This window comes from Wyeomyia smithii, chromosome 2, assembly GCF_029784165.1.
Source record: "Wyeomyia smithii strain HCP4-BCI-WySm-NY-G18 chromosome 2, ASM2978416v1, whole genome shotgun sequence".
Lineage (NCBI taxonomy): Eukaryota > Metazoa > Arthropoda > Insecta > Diptera > Culicidae > Wyeomyia > Wyeomyia smithii.
Genome location: NC_073695.1, coordinates 29,265,384 through 29,290,492, shown reverse-complemented (window position 1 = coordinate 29,290,492; position 25,109 = coordinate 29,265,384). Strand labels below are relative to the sequence as shown.

General features: G+C 39.0%; 1 protein-coding gene across 2 annotated transcripts in view; it reads right to left on the bottom strand.

Annotated features, from left to right (window-relative positions):
• The window catches only part of LOC129720858 (prostatic acid phosphatase-like), a 58,726-nt gene that overhangs the window by 4,508 nt on the left and 29,109 nt on the right, over positions 1-25,109 (bottom strand). For both annotated transcript variants that reach the window (XM_055672704.1, XM_055672703.1), the window contains exons 2-4: positions 13,814-14,151; positions 326-424; positions 22-264 (exon numbers count right to left, since the gene is read on the bottom strand). In XM_055672704.1, coding sequence (XP_055528679.1) covers positions 22-264; positions 326-424; positions 13,814-14,038 — 567 coding nt within the window. In that variant the 5' untranslated portion in view covers positions 14,039-14,151. The remainder of the gene's footprint in view (positions 1-21; positions 265-325; positions 425-13,813; positions 14,152-25,109) is intronic.

Below are 25,109 nucleotides of genomic sequence, written 5' to 3'. Positions count from 1 at the left end.
AACGTTACAGAATACAATTACCGTGTCTTGATCCAGTGGTTCGCTGATGTACGGAATTGGTTGCCAGTTGAGATCGTGATTCCACTCCAGCGCAGTTCCTTGAGGTGGATACAACGACGCTAGCACCAGCTCTAGAGACATTTGAGTTCGCGAGACACCGGTGCTTTGCGCGTGAATTTTGTCCGGTGAGTATAACCTTCCAAGAAAATGCCCATAGCGACGTCTCAGGTAGGAACCAATTTCGTAGTGAGTATTTTTACCGTACTGCAGAAGGTAAATATTTATCCAGTAGGGTTGTGAACAAAGCTAGGAATAATCGGCTTACGTTCGTTAGCTGACCCCATCCGTAGGGCGCAAACGTTTGGTTGATTAGCGGGTCATTGGGATACGTGTCAGCCGGGGTACGCTGTCCATGGCGGAAAATCTGCAATAATGAGTGTAAATATTATTTAACAGCAGTGGTGGGCACCGCTAACCGAAAATTTAGCGACGCTAATCGCTAAGCCGCTAACCGGAAAATTTAGCTCGATAATCGCTTAACCCAAATTAGCGGAACTTTCGCTAATCGCTAACTTATGAATACATATGTAAATAATCATATCGCTATATTTATTGCTCATGTTTTGTAAGATCTGGACCACTTTGATCTAAAACAAACGAAAGCAATTACAGCACTCGTGCGCTAATTGCACGAAAGTTGCAGTGCAACTAGCGGATGGGCTTTTAAATTGCATGAACTCAAAACTGTCAAAAATTTTTGGGGGGTGCGCTAATGTTTGGTTTTCGTGTATCCGTTTACGAACCAATTTCGAACCAGTCAGATTTTTTCATACATTGCAACTTAGTTGGAGTGTAACGAACATTACTGTATTTCAAAGAATCCCACGTTTTCAGAAGCTGTTCAGTGTGTGGACAGCTTAATGCGAAATTTCAGTGAGGATTCGACACAAGTGATCAAATTGAAATCAATTAGATCGATTATAATTAAAAACAAATTGGGCAAACGTGCAATGTGATTATGTATAATTGTTATTTAGTACATACAACCGGAATCTAAAATAACAAAATTAAAAATATTGAATTTATTTTCAGTTGATTAAATATTTCGCGCATTTAGTATTCCCTCGCAAAACTTGACAGAGAGACATTAACTTCAAAAACCACGTGTAGTTTGACGCAAAACTGCTTTTTAATTGCAATTCCGTGCAACTAACGGACGTGCAATTAAAACGCAGTGCAACCAAATCGCGTGCAATTAGCGAACGAGTGCTGTACCTACTTTTCGAGTTATTTACAATAAGAGGTTCACAAAACGGTGGTCATACTTGATTTTGTAAAAACAAGGAGTAACAAAAATTATTCAGCTTGCATTAAAAATAGATGCTTCTAGGAATGTTTTCATAAAAGTTTAATTATTATCTGAATCGAAAAAGTAGAACCAAAGTTGTCATAATTTCAAGCGCATTGCAATTTACAAAAGTTCTTGGTGTGTCGAAAATTCAATCTAGACCTTGAGCTTGTTCTTCAAAATGCTCCTGTGGCTTGTACGATAACTGGAACTCCATTCTAGGGTAAAAAACTGACCTTCACTTGTGTCGTAAAGAGAGAAACTCTAAACAATTAAGACAATTGAACGTTGTTCAAATGAAACAAACGTCCCAGAAGTAACTTTCGCAGTAAAGTATGTTCATTTTTCGAGGCAATTTACGTACGTTATCAGCAATTCACAGTTTTTTGAATAGTGCTTTTGTCGCTTCTCTACAAAATTTAGCGATTTAGCGATTAGCGTTTCGAAGGCCAAACTTTTAGCGACGCTAACAGTTTCGCTAACCAGTTTAAAAATTAGCGAAATCGCTAAACCGCTAACTAAATATTAGCGTCGTTAATTAGCGATTAGCGAATTAGCGGAATAGTGCCCACCACTGTTAAACAGTATGTTGTGTTGTGATGAGATTTTGTTATGTAGGTACTTCTATATATTAAAAGTCAATTTTACGATAATTATTTAAAATTGATTAATATACCGTAGAGTAGGGACCTCACAATTCGCCCACCCACTAATCAACTAATTGTTTACGGGGTTTGTTATTGAATTATGCCAAATAATAATTTATTTTCAATCTCAGCTATTTCTCTTTTTTTGTTTAAACACGGTTCAAAGAGAACGACACTATATTGCAAATAATAAAAAAAATAGGTGGGCGAATTTTGGGTACCTACTCGGATAAAGTGGGCGAATTCTGGGGTCGTTACCCTACTCGCAAAATTAAAGTTAGTAGGGTAAGGTGGGGCACAGAGCAAGATGGGTCAGTGCCGTTTTTGAGCGTGAAATAACATTGTATGTGAGCCGCGTGAGAAAAGTATTGCTATCTGATAAATACATGTATATATTCTTTCCAAGCGACTTATTGACGTGGGACTATACGTCTTAGTTTTCTATACTGGTATGCATTCAGTAAAATTGGAAATGAAACTAGCAAATGTTGCGTCAGATTTCAAACGATAATAACACCATAACCACAGGATGGATAACAATAACCAATATGTTGCTGGATAGATAAAATGTTGAACAATTTTGTAATACGCTAGTTATAATTATTTTTTCATTGCAAAGTGGTTAAAATCGATAAAAAATGTCAAGGACAAACCGGGTTTCATCCGAAGTCTTCGGGTTTGGAGGTGATCTCTGGGTCTCCGGGTGAACGCGAACTTTCTCCAGGTCTGGGAGGTGATTTTCGGGTCTCTGGGTGAAAGCGAAATTTCTCTGAGACAGCGAATTTATTTTCAACTCGCTCTGGGTCATAAATTGAACAATTTATTTTTAAGTCCTATGAAATTTAGCGAAGTAATGTCGACATTAATTGTGAGAATTTCTCCAAAGGAAATTTTTAGAACTTACGGTGAATCTTTATCATTAACTCAATTTCATTGAAATATTTTACTGAAATTGTCACCAAAATCATCGAATTCGATCGGCCGTTAAGAATTGCTGAAATAAATAATCACAAGTACGTCAATGCACATTAGGGTGGGACAAAAATAAATGTGAGCTCCCATGCACTTTTCGTGTTCCTTATGGGTCCCATAACAATACTTATTCTCTAGAGATGTCAAGTTGGCTCTTAAAATCAATCATTATTATATCAATTTAAAATTATCATTAATCAATTCATTATATTGGTAGGAAATTTTCCAGCAACACTGCTACAGCATGCTGCTATTGCAAACTTGCTTAAGTATGAGAAATAATTTCGCGTGGAATTAATTTTCAAAGTGTGATTTTTGCTCATAGTATCTTCGGGGAAGCCTCCAAGATAAATTTAAGCGATATCATTTTTCATCACATGGTTGAATTCCAACTTGAGCCAACTGGACATCTCTATAGAAAAAGTTTTGAAAAAGTGGTTTTTCCCATATAAAATCGTATGGAAGTTTTAAAAATCGGGCGCAAATCGGGCGTTTCACCGATCGATCTGAAAAGTTACACAGTTGTTATAGGACCCATAAGGAACACGAAAAGTGCATGGGAGCGAAAAAATAACACCATCGCTTTTTTCCCACATAACCGTGTCCCAGTCCAATGCACATACACCTCCCCTCCCATCCTCCCGCTACTTTGAAAATCTCCGGGCTAGATATCCATATCAGGTGGCAACCCTAATCGTGAGGTGACCGAAAGGTGGAGGCAGCACTTCGGTGAACATCTGAATGGCGCTCAACATTGCGCTGTAATGGATCGAGCAGACATCAACACGCGGGATACGATATTCAATAAATCCAGTCAGTTCGCTTGCTTTGGTGATGACATGGACATCGTCAGCAGAACAACTGCGGCGATGGTAGAGCAGTACACCATACTCAAAGGAGAAGCAGCGAGGATTGGGTTGCAAACGTCGAAAACCAGGTATACCCAAGAAACATTTTTTGACTAAATAAGCGCTTTTATAACTAATCTTATTCAGCTGACGGCTGAATATAGGTCGAATAATGTATTTCTAAGTGTTAAATCAGCTTTTAATCAGTCGGTTTTGGAGAACTAAATCAGCTACATGTTACATTCGGCTTCCTAAATAGCCGAACACGGGCTTAATAAGAAGTAACTCAGCCATTTGAACATCTTTTATGCATGCTGATCGGTTCTGTAGAAGCGATTATTTATACTTTGTAAAGCTTGTAGAAAAACTCTTTGACAGCCAACAGTAGCTGGCTTATAGTCTATATAAGTGCTTTTTCAGCTTTATTACAGCTATGATTCAAAATATATAATAGTCTTAAATAGACATTTTTTTTAACTTAGGCGATTCGAACACATCTAAATCTTTCGATGTTTTGCACTTTTGTGTGTATTTTTCATCGCTTTTATATTATTGTTAGTAAAAATTACCTTTTTAGTATCCAATTAATTTACTGCCAGTCTCGAATCTCGAACTCATGCTCATGAGGTTCCTGGTAGAACGCGGTACCGATTCGTCTATCTTGACATACATGCATACGTATCTATTTAACCCGTATATATATTTCCAGTTTATTTCATAAACAATTTTACATTGGCTGTACATATACTGAATTGTAGCTGAACAAGCGCTTCAGCATTTGTATCATATCCCTTGACAAGATAGAACACGTTTTGTCAAAGTGACTGTTCTCTGTAATTGATCGATTTAATACAAGGCACTGTAGAATTTTAGTATTAGTGGGTACGGCTAGCCGTGCTGCTAAAACTATCATTATTTTTCGTTTGAACTGTTTGTTTCTGTTTACGGAATGGATACACTAGCAATGATTTCTACAATTTCTACAGTTAGGGATACAAATGCTGAAGCGCTTGTTCAGCAACAATTCAGTATATGTACAGCCAATGTAAAATTGTTTATGAAATAAACTGGAAATATATATACGGGTTAAATAGATACGTATGCATGTATGTCAAGATAGACGAATCGGTACCGCGTTCTACCAGGAACCTCATGAGCATGAGTTCGAGATTCGAGACTGGCAGTAAATTAATTGGATACACTAGCAATGATTTCTACAATTTCTACAGTTAGGGATACAAATGCTGAAGCGCTTGTTCAGCAACAATTCAGTATATGTACAGCCACTGTAAAACTGTTTATGAAATAAACTGGAAATATATGTACGGGTTACGATACCTATGCATGTATGTCAAGATAGACGAATCGGCAACGTGTTCTACCAGGAACCTCATGAGCATAAGTTCGAGATTCGAGTATTTTTTTTTTGAATTAGAATTGGAGAATTGGATACTAAAACAAGTAATTTTCACTAACAATAATAGAAAAATAAGCGATGAAAATACACACAGAAGTGCAAAAAATCGAAAGATTTAGATATGTTCGATTCGCCTATACAATAAAAAAATTGTCTAATTTAGACGAATATATATTTTGAATCATATTAATCGTAGCTGTAATAAAGCTGAAAAAGCACGTTTTCAGAAAAACAGAATGTACAATTTTAGCCATGGAATTGTCATATAGGCGCTTATTTATATTATAAGCCAGCTACTGTTGGCTGTTAAAGAGTTTTTCTACAAGCTGTACAAAGCATGAATAATCGCTTCTACAGAATCGATCAGCATGCATAAAAGTTGTTCAAATGGCTGAGTTATTTCTTATTAAGCTCGTGTTCGGCTATTTAGGAGGCCAAATATAACAGGTAGCTGATTTAGTTCTCCAAAACCGACTGATTAAAAGCTGATTAAACACTTAGAAATACATTATTCGACCTATGTTCAGCCGTCAGCTGAATAAGATTAGTTATAAAAGCGCTTATTTAGCCAAAAAATGTTACTTGGCAAGTATCAAGAAGCGTTTATTCAACCAGTTCGTTTAGTGTTTGATTAATGTTGTCTAATAGCTATTTTTTTAATCGAAATAGCGTTAACCAGCCAACAATTGAATAATGGCGTGGAGTATTTCACAAGTTTTTTTAAACCTGAATTTATTGCTTGTTCAGCTGATAAATCAACCTGAGCGTTGTGGCAATCCGTTTCACCTGTATGCAGACTTTATTCAGCTATTTTAAATTATTAGCTGTTTAATTCAGCCCAAATGTTTGTTGGGTATGCCTAGCCGGCGGAACCGAGGCCGACCGACAACGCTTAGGCAGAAGCATTACGATCGAAGGCGATGAGTTCGAGGTAGTCGACGAGTTTGTCTACCTTGGCTCACTAATAACTGAGCAGTTCCAAAAAAACGAGCAATCAATTAAATCGACCATTTTTGATTTGGCTAAAACTTTGCATAGACGTTTCTATGGACAAAAGATGGCATTTTGTACCATTGGTTTAATTTTTGGAACACGACTTATTTTTGAGAAGCTATAAAATGCTATTCTGGGAAGGTATTGATAATTACAAATATTTTGTAATTTGCAATAATCTTTTCCAACACCCAAATCCGGCCCTGTTTGTTTGATCGGTATGACGTCTTTGGCAAAGTTGTTGATAATAATTTTGTCTTTCCGAAAAATATATACACTCTAGAAAAAAATATTTATTATTTGGAATAACTAAAAAGAAAAATTAAAAACCAATTATCTAAGAAAACTAATTTTCGAAAAAAAATTTTTTTAAATTTTTTTTCGAGAAGCATATTTTTTTTTGGAAGGACAAAACTGTTATCTACATCTTTGCCGTAGACACTATGCAAATCATGCAAACCGTTTTGGTTGCGGAAATAATTGTAATTTCCAACTGAGCTCTCTATGAGGATTAAAAAATATTTTTACAGTTGAAACTGTTTGTTTGATTGGCGTTCCATAAAAAAATGTACCCTGTGAAAAAAAAATTTTTTTTCAAAATATCATAACTTTTTTTTCTTGATTTCTCCATGACGGGATCGGTTACATTGTTTAGGTAATCTCTTGTAGTTTTCATAAAAAAATTGGATTTAAAAAAAAAACTTTTTTAGATAATCAATTTTTAATTTTTCTTTTAACTTTTTTTTTTCAAATTATGGGCTCCACAAGCCGTTGGGTTGTTTAGCTATATCAGTTTTTTGTATCATCTGAAAGAGCAGCATTTTCTGAGCAAAACGTGATTTTCAAAAATTTTCTATCGTTATCCTTCAATTTTTAAATCACGAATTAAAACTGCTCGAAATCTGCTAGAAATGGCTACAATGACAGTTCGCCCACATACTTATGTATGTGGTTCGCCCATATATCAACTGTCATTGTAGCGATTTTTTAATTTTTCATTTAAAAACCGAAGGACAATGATATAAACCTTTAAAAAATCACGTTTTGCTCAGAAAATTACACTCTTCTAGCTGATTTATACAAATCAAAAATCTATGAATAGCTAAACAACCCAATTGCGATCGAACAGACTAAGCCGCCGTACATGGTGCTGCGAGTGCTCGAAGTTTTCGAACGACGGGTACTAAGGACGATTTTTGGCGGCGTGCAGGAAAACGGAATATGGAGGCGAAGAATGAACCTTGAGCTCGCACAACTCTACACACTTAAAATTTATTGCCGGGTCTGGGTAATTTATTCGTAAATCTCGGTACAACCTAATTGAAATTTCGGCATAAAACATTACCGACCTATTACTACCGAGATTATGGATATTTTGTGCCGATATTTCAGTTAGGTTAACCGAGATTTACGAAAACATGTGACAGCTGTCATTATTTTTTTAACCGAGTACTCAGTGATGCCGTTCTCGGTAAAAATTACCGAGACCCGGCAATACATTTAAAGTGTGACGGCGAATCCAGTATTCAAAAGGTGGCTAAAGCTGTACGGATACGCTAGGCAGGGCATGTTGCAAGAATGCCGGATACCCAAGCAGCACACATTGTTGCAATGAAGCAAATGCAACTCTCAATGCAGCATTCAAAGATTGTAATAATTCGCATCCGTTAATTTTATTCAACTTGTAAGTAACCGAAAAAGCGCAAGAGGTGGAGCATCTAACAGTGCTATGTTAAATCATCATCTGCATCGATAGCCGCTGCAGTATAGAAAGAAAAGAGAGGAGAAATAAAATTTAGTTTGTTTACCTTTACTCTCATTACGCTTCGGTGATGGTGTCGCGAAGTTTCATATAACTACAAATATATCGAAATTTTTCTCTACTTAGGTATGTAATTCTACCTGTGATTCGAAATTTACCGTGCAAAAAATGTTTTTACTTCGTAATCATTCACGCGCCTTTTATAAAGTGTTGTTGAAGAAATTTCATGATTCAAACTCGCCAAATTATAAACAATGTTTTGGGAAACGATAGTTCAGAATACCTTGTTCAGTGGATATGCAGTGGTAATCATGCGAAATATGGAATGATAAAACCATATTTCCAACAATAATCATTCATCATTCATTTATATTAAAGATGGCTGTTTACTGTGTGGTAATTTTAGCAAATATATGGTTTAACAAGATGTTGCTATACATTTTCATTACTGGTTTGCTTTCCTTAGAAGAAAACATTTTTGAAACAACAATATGCAACATCATGTGACATTGTCGTTATTTAAAAGCATCATGAAATATGCAGTTGGAAATCCAGCTTTCCACGAGCGGTAATGGCGGATGGATTTGACATTTGATGTAGGTTGTCATACTACTAGTACATTGATTATTTCCATTGAACTAAAACTAGTTAGATGGATTTGACATATAATGGAGGTTGTCATACTACTAGTTCAATGGATTTTTCCATTGAACTAGTATTATTACATGTCAAATCCATCCAACTAGTGCTAGTTCAATGGAAATATCCAATGAACTATAGTTTGAAAACCTACATCAAACGACAAATCCATCCGCCATTACCGCTCGTGGAAAGCTGGATAGATTGCAGAAAACTATTGAGCAATTTCTAGTATTCAGTTACGAGAATGATACACGTAAATAACAAAATGTTGCTCAGTTCTTTTAAATTTCTTTAGAGTAACCGGAAAAGTTTCTTGCACCGTTAAAAAAGTTTTAAAACAACAAATATTGAGTAGTCTCATTTGAAAACATGTTGCAAGTGCTGCTTGGGATAATTACTCTGCGAAGATGGTGTTTGCCTCGAATCCGGTAGAGAGAAGACGAGCAGGGGCGCAGTGGGCGATATGGGTAGACTAGAGACTGTGCTATAAAGAGACACGCAAAGAGAAAAGCAATAAATATGGCAACCCTCTACCAATACTCTATTCTAAACAATTCTGGCAACCACATTAATTTGGAATGCCTTTTCATACGCACTAGAAAGTGTAATGAAATTCCGAAACTTTGTAAGGATATATTACTGAGTTTCAAAGCTTGTTTATACAATTTTTCAATTTTCAATGCATCACTCATAATACGAGCATAACGAACACATTTTCCGTTTAAACCATAATTGCACGAGATTCACAACATTTATACTGATTGCAACACACATTCTGTACGAAAAGTAAAACGCCTGAGTTTGTTTACTTTGCACAGACTGGTGGAGTGGAGGTGGAGTGAGACCTGGCGGAGAGCACACGGTGTCCCAGGGATTGGAGAGCAGCAGTCAATACACTAAAGTCGCTTTTTACGCGGGGGATACGTGCCGCGTAAAAAAAACTGCGTAAATTCCGGAATCCGTGTAAAAAAACCGCGAAAATTCCGGAATCCGCGTAAAAAAACCCGCGTAAAAAGCGACCTTAGTGTACTTTGTATATCAGGCTATGTCATTTTGACGGAATACCAAATAAATAAATAAAACTTGAGAAGTCATCATTGGCAATCTGTTTCAACATTTAAAGTAAAGCTAGCCAATATTGATTTGGTCTCGCTTCAGTGAAAAGTGAAAAAATTCAGTGAAAAAATAATATCGACAGTTTTGTCTCCAACTGTGGACCAACTGTAGGAGCATTATCCACTCAACAAAATGCAAAACAAACTAACGAAAGTAATGTTCTTCAAAAAAATCTGCTTTGAATGAATTCAAGGAATCCAAAAACAAAATTGATGCTATCCAGCGTTCTGGCAACACTTTTCATCGGTTGTTGCTTGTTTTTTGACCACCTGTACTTTGAACAAAATCTTGTGCATTTTATACCCCGTTCACACTACACCGCATATCACCTGATATCAGGCGATTCGTGCTATCGAGGCCATATCACCATCCATATTACCTGATATCCCATACAATCAAGCTGTCAACGGATATCACCTCGGCTACATGCTATCGCGGATATCATGTTCGAAAACCAATAATAACCACATTTCCAGGAGTTGGCAACACGGCCAACAGAACTGTGACGCAACCCTACAAATTTCGCAATTCGTGTTGCATGCGAGAAAAAAGGAAGGAAATATTTTTGCTATTTCCCGCACATTTCAACAATTGCATATGAGAGTGGTCGGTCGGCTAGCTCTCCCACACGGTTGTGATATCGGGTTCGATTCCCGATCGAGTCGAGGATCTCTTCGTGCTGGAAATTTTTCTCGACTCAGCACTGGGGCACGGTGTATCGTTGTACTTATCCTACATATACACAAAATGTGCCAAAAACAATATCGATAACGAATTCTCTCAACTAATCTAGTTGATCGAGACCGCTATTAGCTCCAAGGCTAAGCGTGCGATATTGATATTGATGTGAGAGTTCGCGTTGGTGCGAGCCAACTAGCTGACATCTCTATCCTAATCCCATTGCTCTTGTTGTCTTTTTTAACTTTGACCTGTTTTTGTTTTCTTCTCTTTTCAATTACCAAAGCAAATGTCAAATCATATCAGCTCACTGTAGTGTGAACGCTCGAAACGATATCCGATATCATCTGGGCGATATTAGGTGATATCCGGCATAGTCTGAACAAGGCATTACTCAAATTTCAGCGTAACTTTACAAAAACACAAAAAATATTTTTTTTTATATTTTTTTGTGGATAATATTTCTAAAATTGGAGATAATCACTTCGTTTAACTCAAAATTTTGAAAAAAAAAGTTATAACGCGGCCTGGGATTATGATATTTTCAAACTCAAGTTATCGGTGATGCATGACAAAATGAAATATTTGAATTTGTGGGCATGGATGCAGAAAATTTATCGGCTATAAAGAAGGACGTGCAGCTTCAGAATGCCTGCGGATATGAATGGCTTGGAAAGAATATTGACTAGCATTCATAAATTACCAATACTTTGCTCACAAAGCTGAACACATCGCCAAATGCCACCCAAAGACTCTTTAACAGTAAAACAAGAAGAAAAAGTAAATATAGGACTGATTCGTAGTTGCACCTGAACTGCCGTGATACAACATTATGACGTACATACATTTGATCAGTTTTTCAATACGGCCCAAAAACGAACGGGTTACTTGTGACTTTTGTATTGAAATGGTGCATACGTCATTTTGTTTTCCTGATTTTATGCAACGTACGAATAAGTTACAACTAAAAGAAAGATACCAAAAGAGGGGTCTTCGAATAACGAACAATTTGGCATAAGAACCCCATATTGGAAAAAATTGTGCTCACGTCAGTCTGCGAGATTACGGCAGTGAAATGATCTGTTGCATCTTCGCTTGTAAGAAAGAAATAAAGATTCTTTAGGGTGAATTTAAAAGCCAGTTGATATTCAAATGTTGTCTTCCAATATTCAAAAATGACAAAAAATTAAAACAATTCTCAGTGCAACATGTTTTGTTTCTGACAACTGAAAATCGAGAAGGGTATTTCCAAGAACGAAAATTACCTGTTATTCTTTTTATTATTAAAACAGATGGCTAAAGCCTGGAAAACTTTTATTAAAATTTAAGAGGTAGTAGAACCTAGGAAGGGAAGACGGTGCACAGTGGGGCGACTTCATACAAAGGCTGGTCAAGCGAAAAAAGTGTCGATAAATGCGACAAAAACTTGGTATTTACATAATTTTGGGGCGCTGAACACGAATTTGGCATCCATTTCTTGTTTGGGGCCGTCCATAAAGCACGAAACCCAATTTTTAATATTTTTTGGCACTTTTTTCCTTTTTTATAGAACTATAAGATCTTTGACCACAAGTAGTGCCACCGGGCGTCCTCCCCATTGAAGAAAAAAATACGTAATTTATGGACGACCCCTCGAACTAAACGAATTTTGCCTAAATATATATATTTTTCTAAATAAAATAAAACAACATAAGTAATATAAACTAATTACAAATTAAAAAAGTCATCATCATCATCTTCCGCTGTGATCGCTTAAATCTTGTATTGAATTGTTTCCAGAAAATTTGAAGTTCATTATACTTATCAGCAGGAAAAATGTCTTTCGCTGCAATTTCATAAATTGCAAAGTGCTGAATGTTTTTAATATTGTTTTAAATTTTGCAGAAAGTGATAAAGTTTGACATATTTAAAATTTCATAAAGATTTGTTTACTGTTTTCTGGTCTAACACTTATTTTTTAACTTTTTATTTACAAATTTTGTGATTTTTGCCCAAATATTTTTTTTATCCTTACGGATTGAGTACGATACCATAAATTTTCCATAATGGGGTATCATGGTTATGATTAAAATTAATCCTGGATGAAATTTCAACTTCGAAAATAAAAACTAAAAAAATCTGCTATCGCTTTTTTCACTAAAGTGACAATTTGCGCAGTTTTGCGCTACAGCGGACAGTATGCATTTGAAAGCTTACGTTTTTACCTAAATTTTGAATGTAGTCACAACCGTGGCAAACTGCGGCAACTAAACTTTTAAGCTACTTTTCTACAAAAAAACACGTTTTTTTTAAATTTTTTTAGTGTCAGGCCTGCTATAACCAAATTTTACAATATCTAATGAAAGGGGTTTATTTTGCACAATTTTTACAACAAATTTTCTTTGACGTCAAAAAAATCCAAGCTATCGTTTAAGCTACAGAGCGTTTCAAAGTAATGTACTTTTTATTAAAAAAAAAAAAACAAAAAACATCAGTTCGCCAAGCTTTGACAAATCATGAAAAATTCAGATTTTATGATATTGCGCCCAAATTTTGGATTTAGACACTTGAATGTTATAGCAATAAAGGAAAAATATTATGAAACAGCTAACGAAAAAAAAAATTTTTAGCTGATGGCCAGCGATTCCCCACTGTGCAGTGGCACGCTTTCTGCAATACTTTAACGAATTGTTCATTCCAAAAATTACTGTAACACAATACTCTATTTCACAATCCACGAATGCCAACGATAATGAGAGTTTTTACATGGCGAAAATTACACCAACCTCTGAATTAAAAACTTAGAACAATGGTTCTTTACACAGTTCTTCTAGGACTGACACTCTCCTTCTATCGAAGTGAAGCGGTGGTATGCATCGAATGATTTGGTTGTGTTTTCTACTTCTTTGCATACTCTCTATCCATCGTTCCGACTAACCGCGGTTGAATTGGTGTACAGTCAGGTTTTTTTTTTACGCGGGGGATACGTATCTCGTAAAAAAAAACCGCGTTAATTCAAAAATTCGCGTAAAAAAACCGCGTTAATTCAAAAATCCGCGTAAAAAAAACCTCGTAAAAAAACCGCGTAAAAAAAACCTGACTGTATTGAAAATGGAACTCCCTAATCGAAATAAGCACACGCGAAACACCAATTGTGTTTATAAATAATTGCATTCGGATTCCAGCGTTCGTAGCTGGTTAAATTTAATTAAAGTGCGGGTATTGGAGGTAGCAGTTTCTGTGTCAAATGCCTCATGTTCATGATAGAAAATTTAATACATGATTTGATTACACCATTTACACTGATCACAATTTCAATAATTCTATAATAAGTTTAGATTTTCGCTATCAATTTGCATGCGATAGCTTGTATATAATTATAATATACCTAGTTACCGAACGTTTACTTACCACGTGTACCTGCTTCAGTGCGTAGTCCCTAGCGGCGCGACCTACATCACAGTCCAAACCATCCTGATCGCAGGGCAGTTCTTCGGACCGTTCTGCAACGGTAATACTGTTGATTGCCTGCGACGGTGGAGCACCGTAAACGTCATACACTATGAGCGCGACTAGTAACGATATAAGCACACTTCCACTCAACATGATAAGCACGCGTCGACTGAGCGAATACATTTCCTCATTTATCCCGCGGGCTTTTTATGCGATCGCGAATCGAGCCATGCACGGTGTCTTCAGTCGCGCCTAATCTTTCGATTTCTTCCTGTTTGCTCGTTTTTGCTCGCTCACTGGAAGTTAAAAAACAGAGAAATTAAATTTTAAGGCGCTGTTTGGTGAAAAGCTGCCATGCCGGCGAGTCCCACGCTAGCTGCGAGGGAGACATGCAGTTGATTAAAATTGAAATTGTGATTACAATTTTACTTTTTCGGTAAAAACACTCCACTCCACTCCACTCCAGGAAGTCCGATCGGAACAAAATCTTGCTAATCATTAATACCACAGATAACAGACATCAAAGCTAGAACAAAAAACTCCAGAAATCGTGTGTAAGATTTCAAATTCTTACTCGTTTGTAATGCTAACGACATCTTCCTGCAACTTGCGACTTTAACCACTTCAGTGATGGCAGCGCTGGTTCACGGTCGAAGCTGCCAGACGCATGAAAATTCCTACAGATTATACAGTTGCTGTTTATGCAACGATATAACATAGATTTTATGAGTTTTATGTATTTATTTTTTCAAACCAACACTAAAACAAACAAATTTATCGCAAATATACAGAGGGATTGAATAAAGAAGTCGATGATGCACACATTACGACTGCTCAAAATTTCTACATTTAAAAACGGCAACCATTCTCATTGCGATAATATCGATAAAAGCTGGAAAACTATCGATTTGATCGAATCATTGACCACTAAGTGTTCTTGGCGCCACCATACTGCGTATTGCGACATGCTAAAAAACCGTTGCGTCTTTTTACACATGAAGCAAAGCTAGCTTGGATATCTGTTATCTGTGGTAATACGTAATGCATATCTGCTGTTTAATTATTGCTTTATCCAAATTAGCTAACAAGGCAATGGAAGTTTTAATATAGAGAACAGACGTTCATTTTATTTTCAAAGGATGTGTAAAAACTTGTAACTGTCATTTAACCGTAAGTGGTAATGCTCCCGTTATGTGGCGCTCGCATCACCGACAATTCAAGCCCTGAAATCGATGAAATATCGATACGGCAAAATTTATGCAGTGCAACTGCGGCACCACAAGACAGATATCGTTAGTGTTTTAACGTATTTTGATTCAAATTTTTACACATGATTTTCATTTTTGTTATATGAACCTAAATGTCTGTCCTCTGTGGTTTTAGTAAAGTCGCGACACCATGGTTTTCTTTCCAGAATTCGCATGTTTTTTCTTCAACGTGGAATTTTTTTTAAAGATTTTTCCAGGTATATTATGATTACCAATAACGTTACGATGCACGGTTATTAATTTTTGAAACTGGCGATGGTTCGATTAAATCCGAAAAGTTAGTTAGGGGTTTACGGACCATTTTTTTTTTTTTTTGATTTCATTCTCCTTAAAAGGCCGATGCACTCTACCCGTGGGGAAAAGTTGAGACTTCTGTATCATTTAATAAAACGTTTTCGACGGTTAACGGTCAACGCGCTCGCGACCAAGTGATACGATACGGGTCAGCTGGCTGCCTGGAGTACAGATTGGACAACTTCGTCATTCGGGTTGGGTAGCCGCGTGCCGCCAACAATTAACGAGAATTAACCTCGGGGTCCCTTTTGCTGTTCTGCAGAACGGGAAAGTGACGCAGTCACATGGAGAACAATGTTTCTGTTGATTTGTAATTGAAATAATAATAAACATTGTTTAAACTCAATTGATTTCGACATATGAAAATCTTAATTAAGCTAGATTTGTTTTAAAATGAGGAAGTGAGACACAAAGAGCCTCGATAGTGATACTTCAATTTAAGAAATTGGGGCTCATACCCGACTGTTAGTCTGATTGTATCCGTTTTTAGAATCGTATGTTCAAAAGTCGACAGCAATATCAAATAGAAGAATGAACTAGAATGGCAATACGAAACGATCAAAAATGAGGAGAACGTTTTGTTAACATTCAGAAGGTCAAACTTTCGAGTAAGCTCTAATGTAAACATTTACAAAGGCATAAAGGCCCAAGCACAATGGATACGTTTGCGTTGCGTTGACGTTAAATTGACAGAAAATGTATTAGCTAACTGTCAAATTACCGCAAACGCAGCCGCAACGTATCAATTGTGTTTAGGCCTTAACAGGAATCAACGTAACACCGTGAGTCGGTGAAGCTCCGTTAGAAAAAAAAATATCCCAGAAAGAGTGTTCACATCATTCATTGACGTTAGAATTATGTATCCCAAAACTCAATCACGGACAGTTTTGAAGTAGAATACTTCTCTCAGGAAGTTCGGCTACATGGGGATGTGAAATGAAAATCTAAAACCGAAAAAAGTGAAAAATATGTCCAATTTCAAATGCTAATGAATCGGTTAGTATTCGATAAATTTCCTTCGTTCTTGCAGCAATAGATTGGAAAATCTTCAAAGAATTTTTCCAAAATAAGATAATTGTATCAATCAAAGAAATAGTTATCGGTTTCCGTTATACTCTACTAAATTTTTTGGAAATAAATATTGAAATTCAGTCCGCAAATATATATTTCGACTGTGACGTACAGTCTTCCTCAGTGCTTATGTGGACTGGTTACCAGTCCACATAAGCACTGAGGAAGACTGTACGTCACAGTCGAAATATATATTTGCGGACTGAATTTCAATATTTATTTCCAAAAAATTTAGTAGAGTATAACGGAAACCGATAACTATTTCTTTGATTGATCTCAATCACTCTGCTAAGACGCTCGTTAAAGATAATTGTAGTTTTATTATTCACACTATTGTACTATTGAAAATAGTCAAGCCTTGTCAAAACGAAAAAATCGACCTCTGATTGGTCGTTATATGCTTGCTTCCCAAGCACGGTCGACAGGATTACCTTGCAATTGAAAACATGCTATTTGGCCTATATATTCATTATTTTATTATTGATAAGTCTGATAAGCCATTCGCTTACAAGTGCTCGACACGAACGGATCTTTTTTCTAGAGTGTCTTATCGGAGTATTTTTCACAAGCGTTGTAGAACTGAACAACTTTCCGTCGGAAAAAGTTGTGTTTGAGTGCCGTTCTTATTTTTCCCTTTCTGGAGCGAAGCTAGCTCAATTGCCGCGATGGCGGATAGGGCCGGCGGTACGGTACCGCCCGACCTGAACATGCAGTGGACAACAAACAACGGACAAACAGTGCCATCGTGGATGGATAGAAATGGAGATTTTGGACAAGCACAATTCCTTGTGCTTCAAGCAGCAGAGGGACACGATCTTCCGAAAAACCCATTCATCGTAGGAAAAACAATCCAGCAGGCAGCAGGCGAGATCGAACATGCTCACACCGAAGCTAATCGCACACGGAACGTGCTGAAGGTGCGAAAAGAGGAACAAGTCAGGAAGCTTCTTGCCATCACGAAGATGTTGGACCATACTCCAATTAAAATTGATTATCATCAGACTCTAAACTTTTTCAAGTGTGTCGTCTCATGTTGGGAGGCGATTGAAATGAAGGAAGCCGAACTAATGGAATATCTTGGACCGCAAGGAGTAATTCATGTTTATTGCATGACGAAGAAAATTGAAGGAAAAGTTACCCCACTTCCTACACTGATCATCACGGTACGTGGCACGGTAGCTCCCGAACAACTGAAATTCGACCCTCTAGTAGTTAAAACTAGAAAGTATATTCCGGAACCAATGATGTGTTATAATTGCTGGCAAATTGGCCACACCAAGCGACGTTGTACAAACAAGCCTGTTTGTGGCAGATGTGGAGGAGTGCACCAACTTGATACAAATGCTCAATGTGAACAACCGGAGTTCTGTGTAAGATGTCGAAAACCCGATCACGCATCTATCAGACGAATCTGTCTTGTTTACCAAATGGAAAAAGAGGTTGGAATTGGAGGATCTTGGCATGACAATTTCCGTCACCATTAGTAATGGACCAACAAAAGGTAAATACCAACGGCTCTGAACTTCACTCTACTGTTTCACAACCTTCCAATAACCCCAACAAAAACGAGAACTTATTTGCTTTACAATGGAATTTCAATGGCCTTCGTAGTCACCAGGATGAAATACTGTTACTGATATATGAGAACCCACCCATTGCACTTGCACTACAAGAAACCCAAAACAAAGATGACTCATTCATGGGATGCTTTTTAAGGGAAAAATATTCGTGGTTCAATCGAATTGACCCTGAAAATAATTCTGGGCAAGGAGTCTCTTTAGCTATTCGAAAAGACCTGTTGCCAGAGCCAGTTGTATTAGACCCTTTCATTCCAGCAGTAGCAGCAACAATACGATTCCCTTTCAAGTGCATCATAGTCTCGGTATATTTTCGACCGCAATGTACCAATCTGGAAATTGAGGAAGCACTCACGTCATTATTACAGGTAAACAAAGGTCCAATGATTTTAATGGGAGACTTCAATGCCCACCACGAAGCGTGGGGTTCTTCTAAAACTAATAACAAAGGAAAGTCTATCCTGGCATTCGCGGTTGAAAATAATTTAGTGGTACTTAACTCTGGTGAAGGAACCCGACTGAATCCAATCAACGGGAGTCTTTCTGCAATCGATTTGACTATCGTCTCAATGGAGCTTGCATACAAGCTGTCCTGGAAAATCAAAACCGACTGTAGTTGTAGTGACCACTTTCCAATATTTTTATCATTTCACGGCTCAGAAACGACTAATAAAACGAAAAGGAGACAATGGATTTTTGAACAAGCTAATTGGAAAAATTTTGAAACCAGCATACAACTACAAAATGATCAAATCACCTCAATTACTGAATTCACCCGAGCTGTTAAAACCGGAGCATTAGCAACTATTCCACGTACAAGTTCCAATGTTGGGAAAAAATCAAAACCTTGGTGGACACCAGAAGTCAAGCTAGCTGTAAAATACCGACGAAAAATGCTCAGGAAAATGAAAAAACTTCCAGACAACCATCCAAATAAAATCGACGCTTTAAAATTGTTCCAACTGGCTCGGAACAATTCCAGGAGAGTTATTGAAAAATGCAAACAAGAATCGTGGGAAAAATTCGTTCACTCTTTCAACCCCGAAACACCAATGAACATCATCTGGCGAAATGTGAACCGCCTATCAGGAGACCGAGATCATTCAACTCCAACGCTTCATATTAACAATGAAATAATTGAAAACCCAAAAGTGATTGCCGACACATTGCCGATTATCTTGAACAAATTTACGTACCAGCAGATCTTGGAGAAACAAATTCCATTCAAGCAATATCAAATATCGATGGATAATATAACCAGGAAATCACCATGAACGAATTACTTTGGGCCATCGACCAGATCTTCTTGGTTATCCGATGCTGAAACATCTCCCCTTTAGCACAAAAGTCACTTTTCTGAAACTTCTCAACCAAATCTGGGAATCGGGAATCATCCCCGAGGAATGGAAAGAGGGTATAGTTATCCCTTTACCCAAACCAGGTAAGGATCCCAAGGTGTTAGGAAACCAACGTCCAATAACACTGATCAGCTGTGCGGGGAAAACCATGGAGAGGATTATAAATCGACGATTGATCGAAGCAATCGAATTAAACCATTTGCTAGACTCACGGCAGTACGCTTTTAGACAGGGCAGAGGATTGGATCTATACCTGGCCGACATTGAAGCATACATTGACAGAGCTTTCACCAGGAAACAACACAGTGATTTAGTGATTTTAGACATAAACAAAGCATACGATAAAATATCGAACAAGGCAATCCTTAAGCAACTGGAACAGTGGGGATTCACAGGACGTCTACTGAATTACGTTCGCGACTTTCTTAAGGGTAGATCTTTTCGGGTGGCTGTTGGAGGAATACTCTCAGAGAAAAAACAACAATTGAATGGGGTACCGCAAGGCTCTATATTAGCGGTCACTCTTTTTTTAATTGGAATGAATGGAATTTTTAACAAACTACCAAAAGCGACCAAAATTTTTGTTTACGCGGATGACATCGTTCTATTAATATCCGGAAAAAATATTAAAGCCGTTAGAAAAGTGCTACGGAAAACACTAAAACAAATATCGCGATGGGCAACTGGAACGGGTCTTTCGATTGCAGCAGATAAATCGAAACATATCCATCTATGTAGGAAAAGAAAACATCCAGCTCTTCGTGAAATCTGTCTCAATGGAAAAATTATACCAACCGTGAGTAGTGCTTGTATCCTAGGCATTACAATCAACAATCGCTTCAATTTCGTTCAACATGCTAAAGAAATCAAAAATAAATGTATGAACCGTGTTAACTTGCTTCGAATTATAGGACATCATTCTCCCAAAAATGTTTCACGGTTGGGGACTGGTCAGCAGAGGCGGGAATCCTGTTAGAAAGCAGATGGAGCCGATTTACAACAATATTTTGCGCATTACCTCGGGAGCGTTTCGAACCAGCCCAATACGGGCTCTTTGTGCTGAGTCAGGGATGCTACCCTTTGAACTATTAGCATGCGAAAAACTGGTTGCCAAGTCCTCGAAAGTAGAAGAAAAGAAAGATCTTGCTAATTTTCAAGACATTTGGCCCATCTCCCTGAGAGCACAAAAGACGTTTGAAGGTTTGGTTCAAGAAAGATTGCCACCGGTAGAAACTTTTCCGTTACCCTTGAGGAAAAGCTGGAACTCACCAAGTGCATCCATAGATTTAACCGTTAAATCTCAGTTCAAAGTAGGAGAACCAACTAGCAAGGCGAAAGCATTTTTCAACCATCTCGTACACCAGAAATACAAAAATTACAAGAAGATGTTCACCGATGGCTCTGTAGACGAAAATGGCAATGTGGGCATTGGATTATCTACCGAAAGCATCAATAAATGCGCCCGATTACCTACAGGTTGTTCTATATTTTCTGCAGAAGCAAAGGCAATATGCACAGCGCTGGAGATGTTCGATACCGAAGACAACACCATGATCTTGACTGATTCTGCAAGTTGCATCTCGGCAATATTATCAAACGTAACGAAACATCCCTGGATCAGGAGAGCTCAGATTGAGATGGAGAAAAAGAAAGTGGTTCTTTGTTGGATCCCCGGACACACAGGAACTACCGGTAACGAGGAAGCAGATACATTGGCAAACAGAGGAAGAAATTCACAGATACTTCACGAAAAAATAGCGGCTACCGACAGAATCTCGCATTGCAAAAGAAGACTCGAAACGGCATGGGAAATGGAATGGCGTGGCGACAGACTCACTAAATTAAGAAAAATAAAACCATCTACAGCAGCCTGGGAGGACCAAAAAGAACGCAAAGAACAAGTGATCCTGACCCGTCTTCGTATCGGCCACACCAAACTCACACACGAATGGCTTCTTAAACGGGAGGAGCAGGCATTATGTCAACACTGTGGAACTGCTTTATCCGTTCAACACATTCTAGTAGAATGCCAAGAATATGAACCTGTAAGAAAGAAGATAGAGTTAGAACAAAATGTATGTGAAATGTTAAGCTACGAAAAGGAAAGAGAAGAAAAAATCTTTGAATTTATAAAACAAGTAGGGTTAGAGGAAAAGATATAACACTGTAACGAAATCGAGGCGAATGACCAACATATGGTTAAAACCTCGTTAATTTAATAAATAAATAAATAAATAAATTGGCCTATATAAGAGCCTGTTTCAGCCGGAGCCGCTCATAATAGTTCTAGACAGCGACAACAGCAGTCGTCCTTCCTTAGCAGCAGAACTAGCCCTGTGGTTGGTCACCACGTCTCAGGAGCAGCGCGGGTTTTCTCAGCGTGTGTCGCCAGACAGCCATTATTCCCCCCGTGTTGGGGCAGCATGAAGATTGCCATCAGGAAATCCAATTTCGGAAATAAAAATGCCTTTTTTAAGGCAAATAAACAAGTCATTGAAAGTTAATAATTTTTGTCAACGCAAGCAAGCATTCTGTGTTGCATCCTAGCAATTCAAATTTGTCGCACCCGTCTAATTTACTGAATGTGAAATAGCTTCCACAGTGCATGTTGTCCGTGTATCTTAATTCCACCAATGTTAGGGCAGCTCAGAGGTTGTAATTAGCAACCGATTTTGAACCGCAACATGCTTTTTTCAAGGCAAATAAAAAAATAATTGAAGGTTAATAATTTTCTGGCATCAACACAAGCAGACATTCTGTGCGGGATGCAATCAAATTCTGTTGTAGTTGTCTAATTTTCACTTTATTTAGTAAATCCCCCACTGTAGGGGCAGCGCAAAGGCGCGATCAGCATAACCGACATTGAATAATCAACTGTCCTGTTAGTACGCATTCACAAGAGCAGTTAGTTCGACTATGCAGAGCTAATATGAAGTCGATTCAATCAATCAGCATAAACAGAATTTCGTCGTCTCCCAGCTGCCAAGTTGCAACATGATGCAACACGCAACAGCGAGCAAACGAAATCGCTTGATGTTACAAACCGCAATAAGATACGGGTTAAAACCGTTGCGTGTGTGAGAGCACCATCGGTGTTTATTCGCTGGATACACTATCTACTGTCTACTGAACGCAATAATCTGCTTACATGCGACATGGGGACGGGAACATTTTCTTCAACGAAGCTGCGCAACACGACACAAAACATGTTATTTTGTTGCTTCAATGAGAGTGCTATCGGTCCGGCTCGACAAGAAATCATTTTTTGTGCATCCGTGCTACGAAACTGAGGAAAAACTTTAGAAACTGAAAAAAGAGGTGGAGCTTATCAAATGATCGCTCTTAGCCGGAATGAAGTCACACATATTTTTCAAGTTATATCATTTCACCACCTACGAAAAATAATTCATTCCAATTTTCATCCCTATATAAGAGCCTGTTTCAGCCGGAGCCGCTCATTCTCTGCTAGCGTGTTGAGCAGTATAGTCGTTATATTTTTTGCGCTGCTTTGTACGTTCTATATAAAAAGTTTCTTTTCGCGTTGGATTTCCCGTCGAGTACCTTGGAGTATCTTCTGGATCTCGCCAAGGGTACTTCCATGGCTGGCAACAAGCCGCTCTTTCCTGTTACATTAGACGATATAACCGACAGTGACTGCGCGGAGCAGTCGACCGATGGTTTTCACCAAGTGAAGAAAAAGAAGACAATGGACAGCCAAAATTCATCTGCTGCAACAACATCCACCGGTTCGAAACACAAACGCAAGCAGGCCGTGCCCCCCGGTTCGGCGGACCCAGAATCGAATCGGCTGCTGAAAAATAACAAGTTTGCACTGCTGCCGGTAGAAAATGGTAACAACGAGCCCATCGCTAAAAAAGAGCGAGTCCCCCCGCTATTTACCCTCCTCCGGGACATGCTAAAGCTACAAGCGGAGCTTGCCAACTTATCGTTGGAGCCTCTCTACAAAAAATGTAGCAAAGGCACCAAAATCCTGTGCTCCAACATGGAGGAGTACAACAAAGTGAGCGATCTACTAGCCACGCACCAGGTGCCCTACTACACGCACGACAACCCAGCAACGAAGCCACTGAAAGTGGTACTACGGGGTTTGCCTGGTTTGCCAGCTATGGCTGCATCGACAGTGAAAGCCGAGCTTGAGCAGGTTGGCTTTAAAGTGGAAGCGGTTTTCCCGATGAATCGTCGATCCCAAACCGTCAAGGACGACCCCTACCGAGACGAGCTGTTCTTAGTACACTTCACTAAGAGAAGCACGACTCTTGGTGCACTGCGTAACACCAAACATCTGTTCCACACCATCATCCAGTGGGAACCGTATCGTCCTCAACACCGTGACGTAACCCAGTGTACCATCTGTTTGTGGTTCGGCCATGGTACACGAAACTGCAAAATGATTCCGCGTTGTGACAAGTGCGCTGGGGCGCATCGCTCTTCGACCTGCCTTCAACCTGATGACTCCGAGCCGAAATGCGCGAACTGTGACCAAAACCATCGTGCCACCAGCCGGAGCTGCCCGAAGCGTGCGGAATTTATTCGCATTCGTAAGGCAGCGTTAACAGCCAATCAGAACGGACGTCATCGAAAGCCTCCCCCGGCTCATACACCAGATCAGTTTCCACCGATCCGGACCAGACATGTGGTCCCCGTGTTGGAGCCGCTTCCGCTCCCGAATAGCAGTCAGCCGAATCGTAGCACGCCTGCTGCGAAATTATCTGCGCAGCCCCGTCTCGCCGCCGCTGCTGCTCTCTCAAACCAAGGACTCACCCCAACTCCCGGATTGTCATACGCTGGCGCTACTTCTGGGACGTTTGCTGGTTCTACTGAAGACGACCCTCCACTATTAACAGAGGAACTAGTCAAAATCATCTCCGCTGCATTCGAAATCCAGCGTAAATATAAAACCCGCAGCCAGCAGCTTGCTGCAATCGTCGCCCTAATCTCCAACAATGGACCATAAGCCCTTCGTTATTGCGAATTGGAATGCTTGTTTTCTAAGGAACAAACACGTTGAGCTTCTTGATTTCCTTGGCGAGAAGGAGGTCGATATTGCCGTCATTACGGAGACTCATCTGAAGCCGGAAGTTAACATCTTCCTTCCGGGCTTCCAGCTGGTACGACTAGACAGGATCAATGCCGGGGGCGGAGTTGCCATCGCTGTGAGGAACAACATCAAGCGTCGCCTGCTGCCGAGTTTCCAGCTTAAGACTATCGAAGCCATCGGGGTTGAAGTCGAAACCTCGCTCGGCCCAATCATCATCATCGCAGCGTACTGTCCCAAGCAAACCACCACCCGAGACGGTACCGCTGCGAAATTACGAAACGATCTGGCCAAGCTGACTCGGCGGCGGGCGAAGTACATCATTGCTGGAGACCTGAATGCTCGGCACGAGGTGTGGGGAAACCGAAGACAAAACAGGAATGGCATCATCCTGGCGGAAGACCTTGAGACCGGGCACTACAACATCTTGGCACCGGAGTGCCCTTCCAGAATCTCCCGGTCCGGGGTTCACTCTGTCCTGGACATATTCCTGTCCAACATGGCAATCTTCGAGGTTCCAGTGGTGTTCGAGGAGCTTTCGTCGGATCACTATCCGGTGGCGCTGACCTTAGGTGCCACTACTGAGACGGTGGCCAATCAACCCAGGCGAGATTACCATCGCGCCGACTG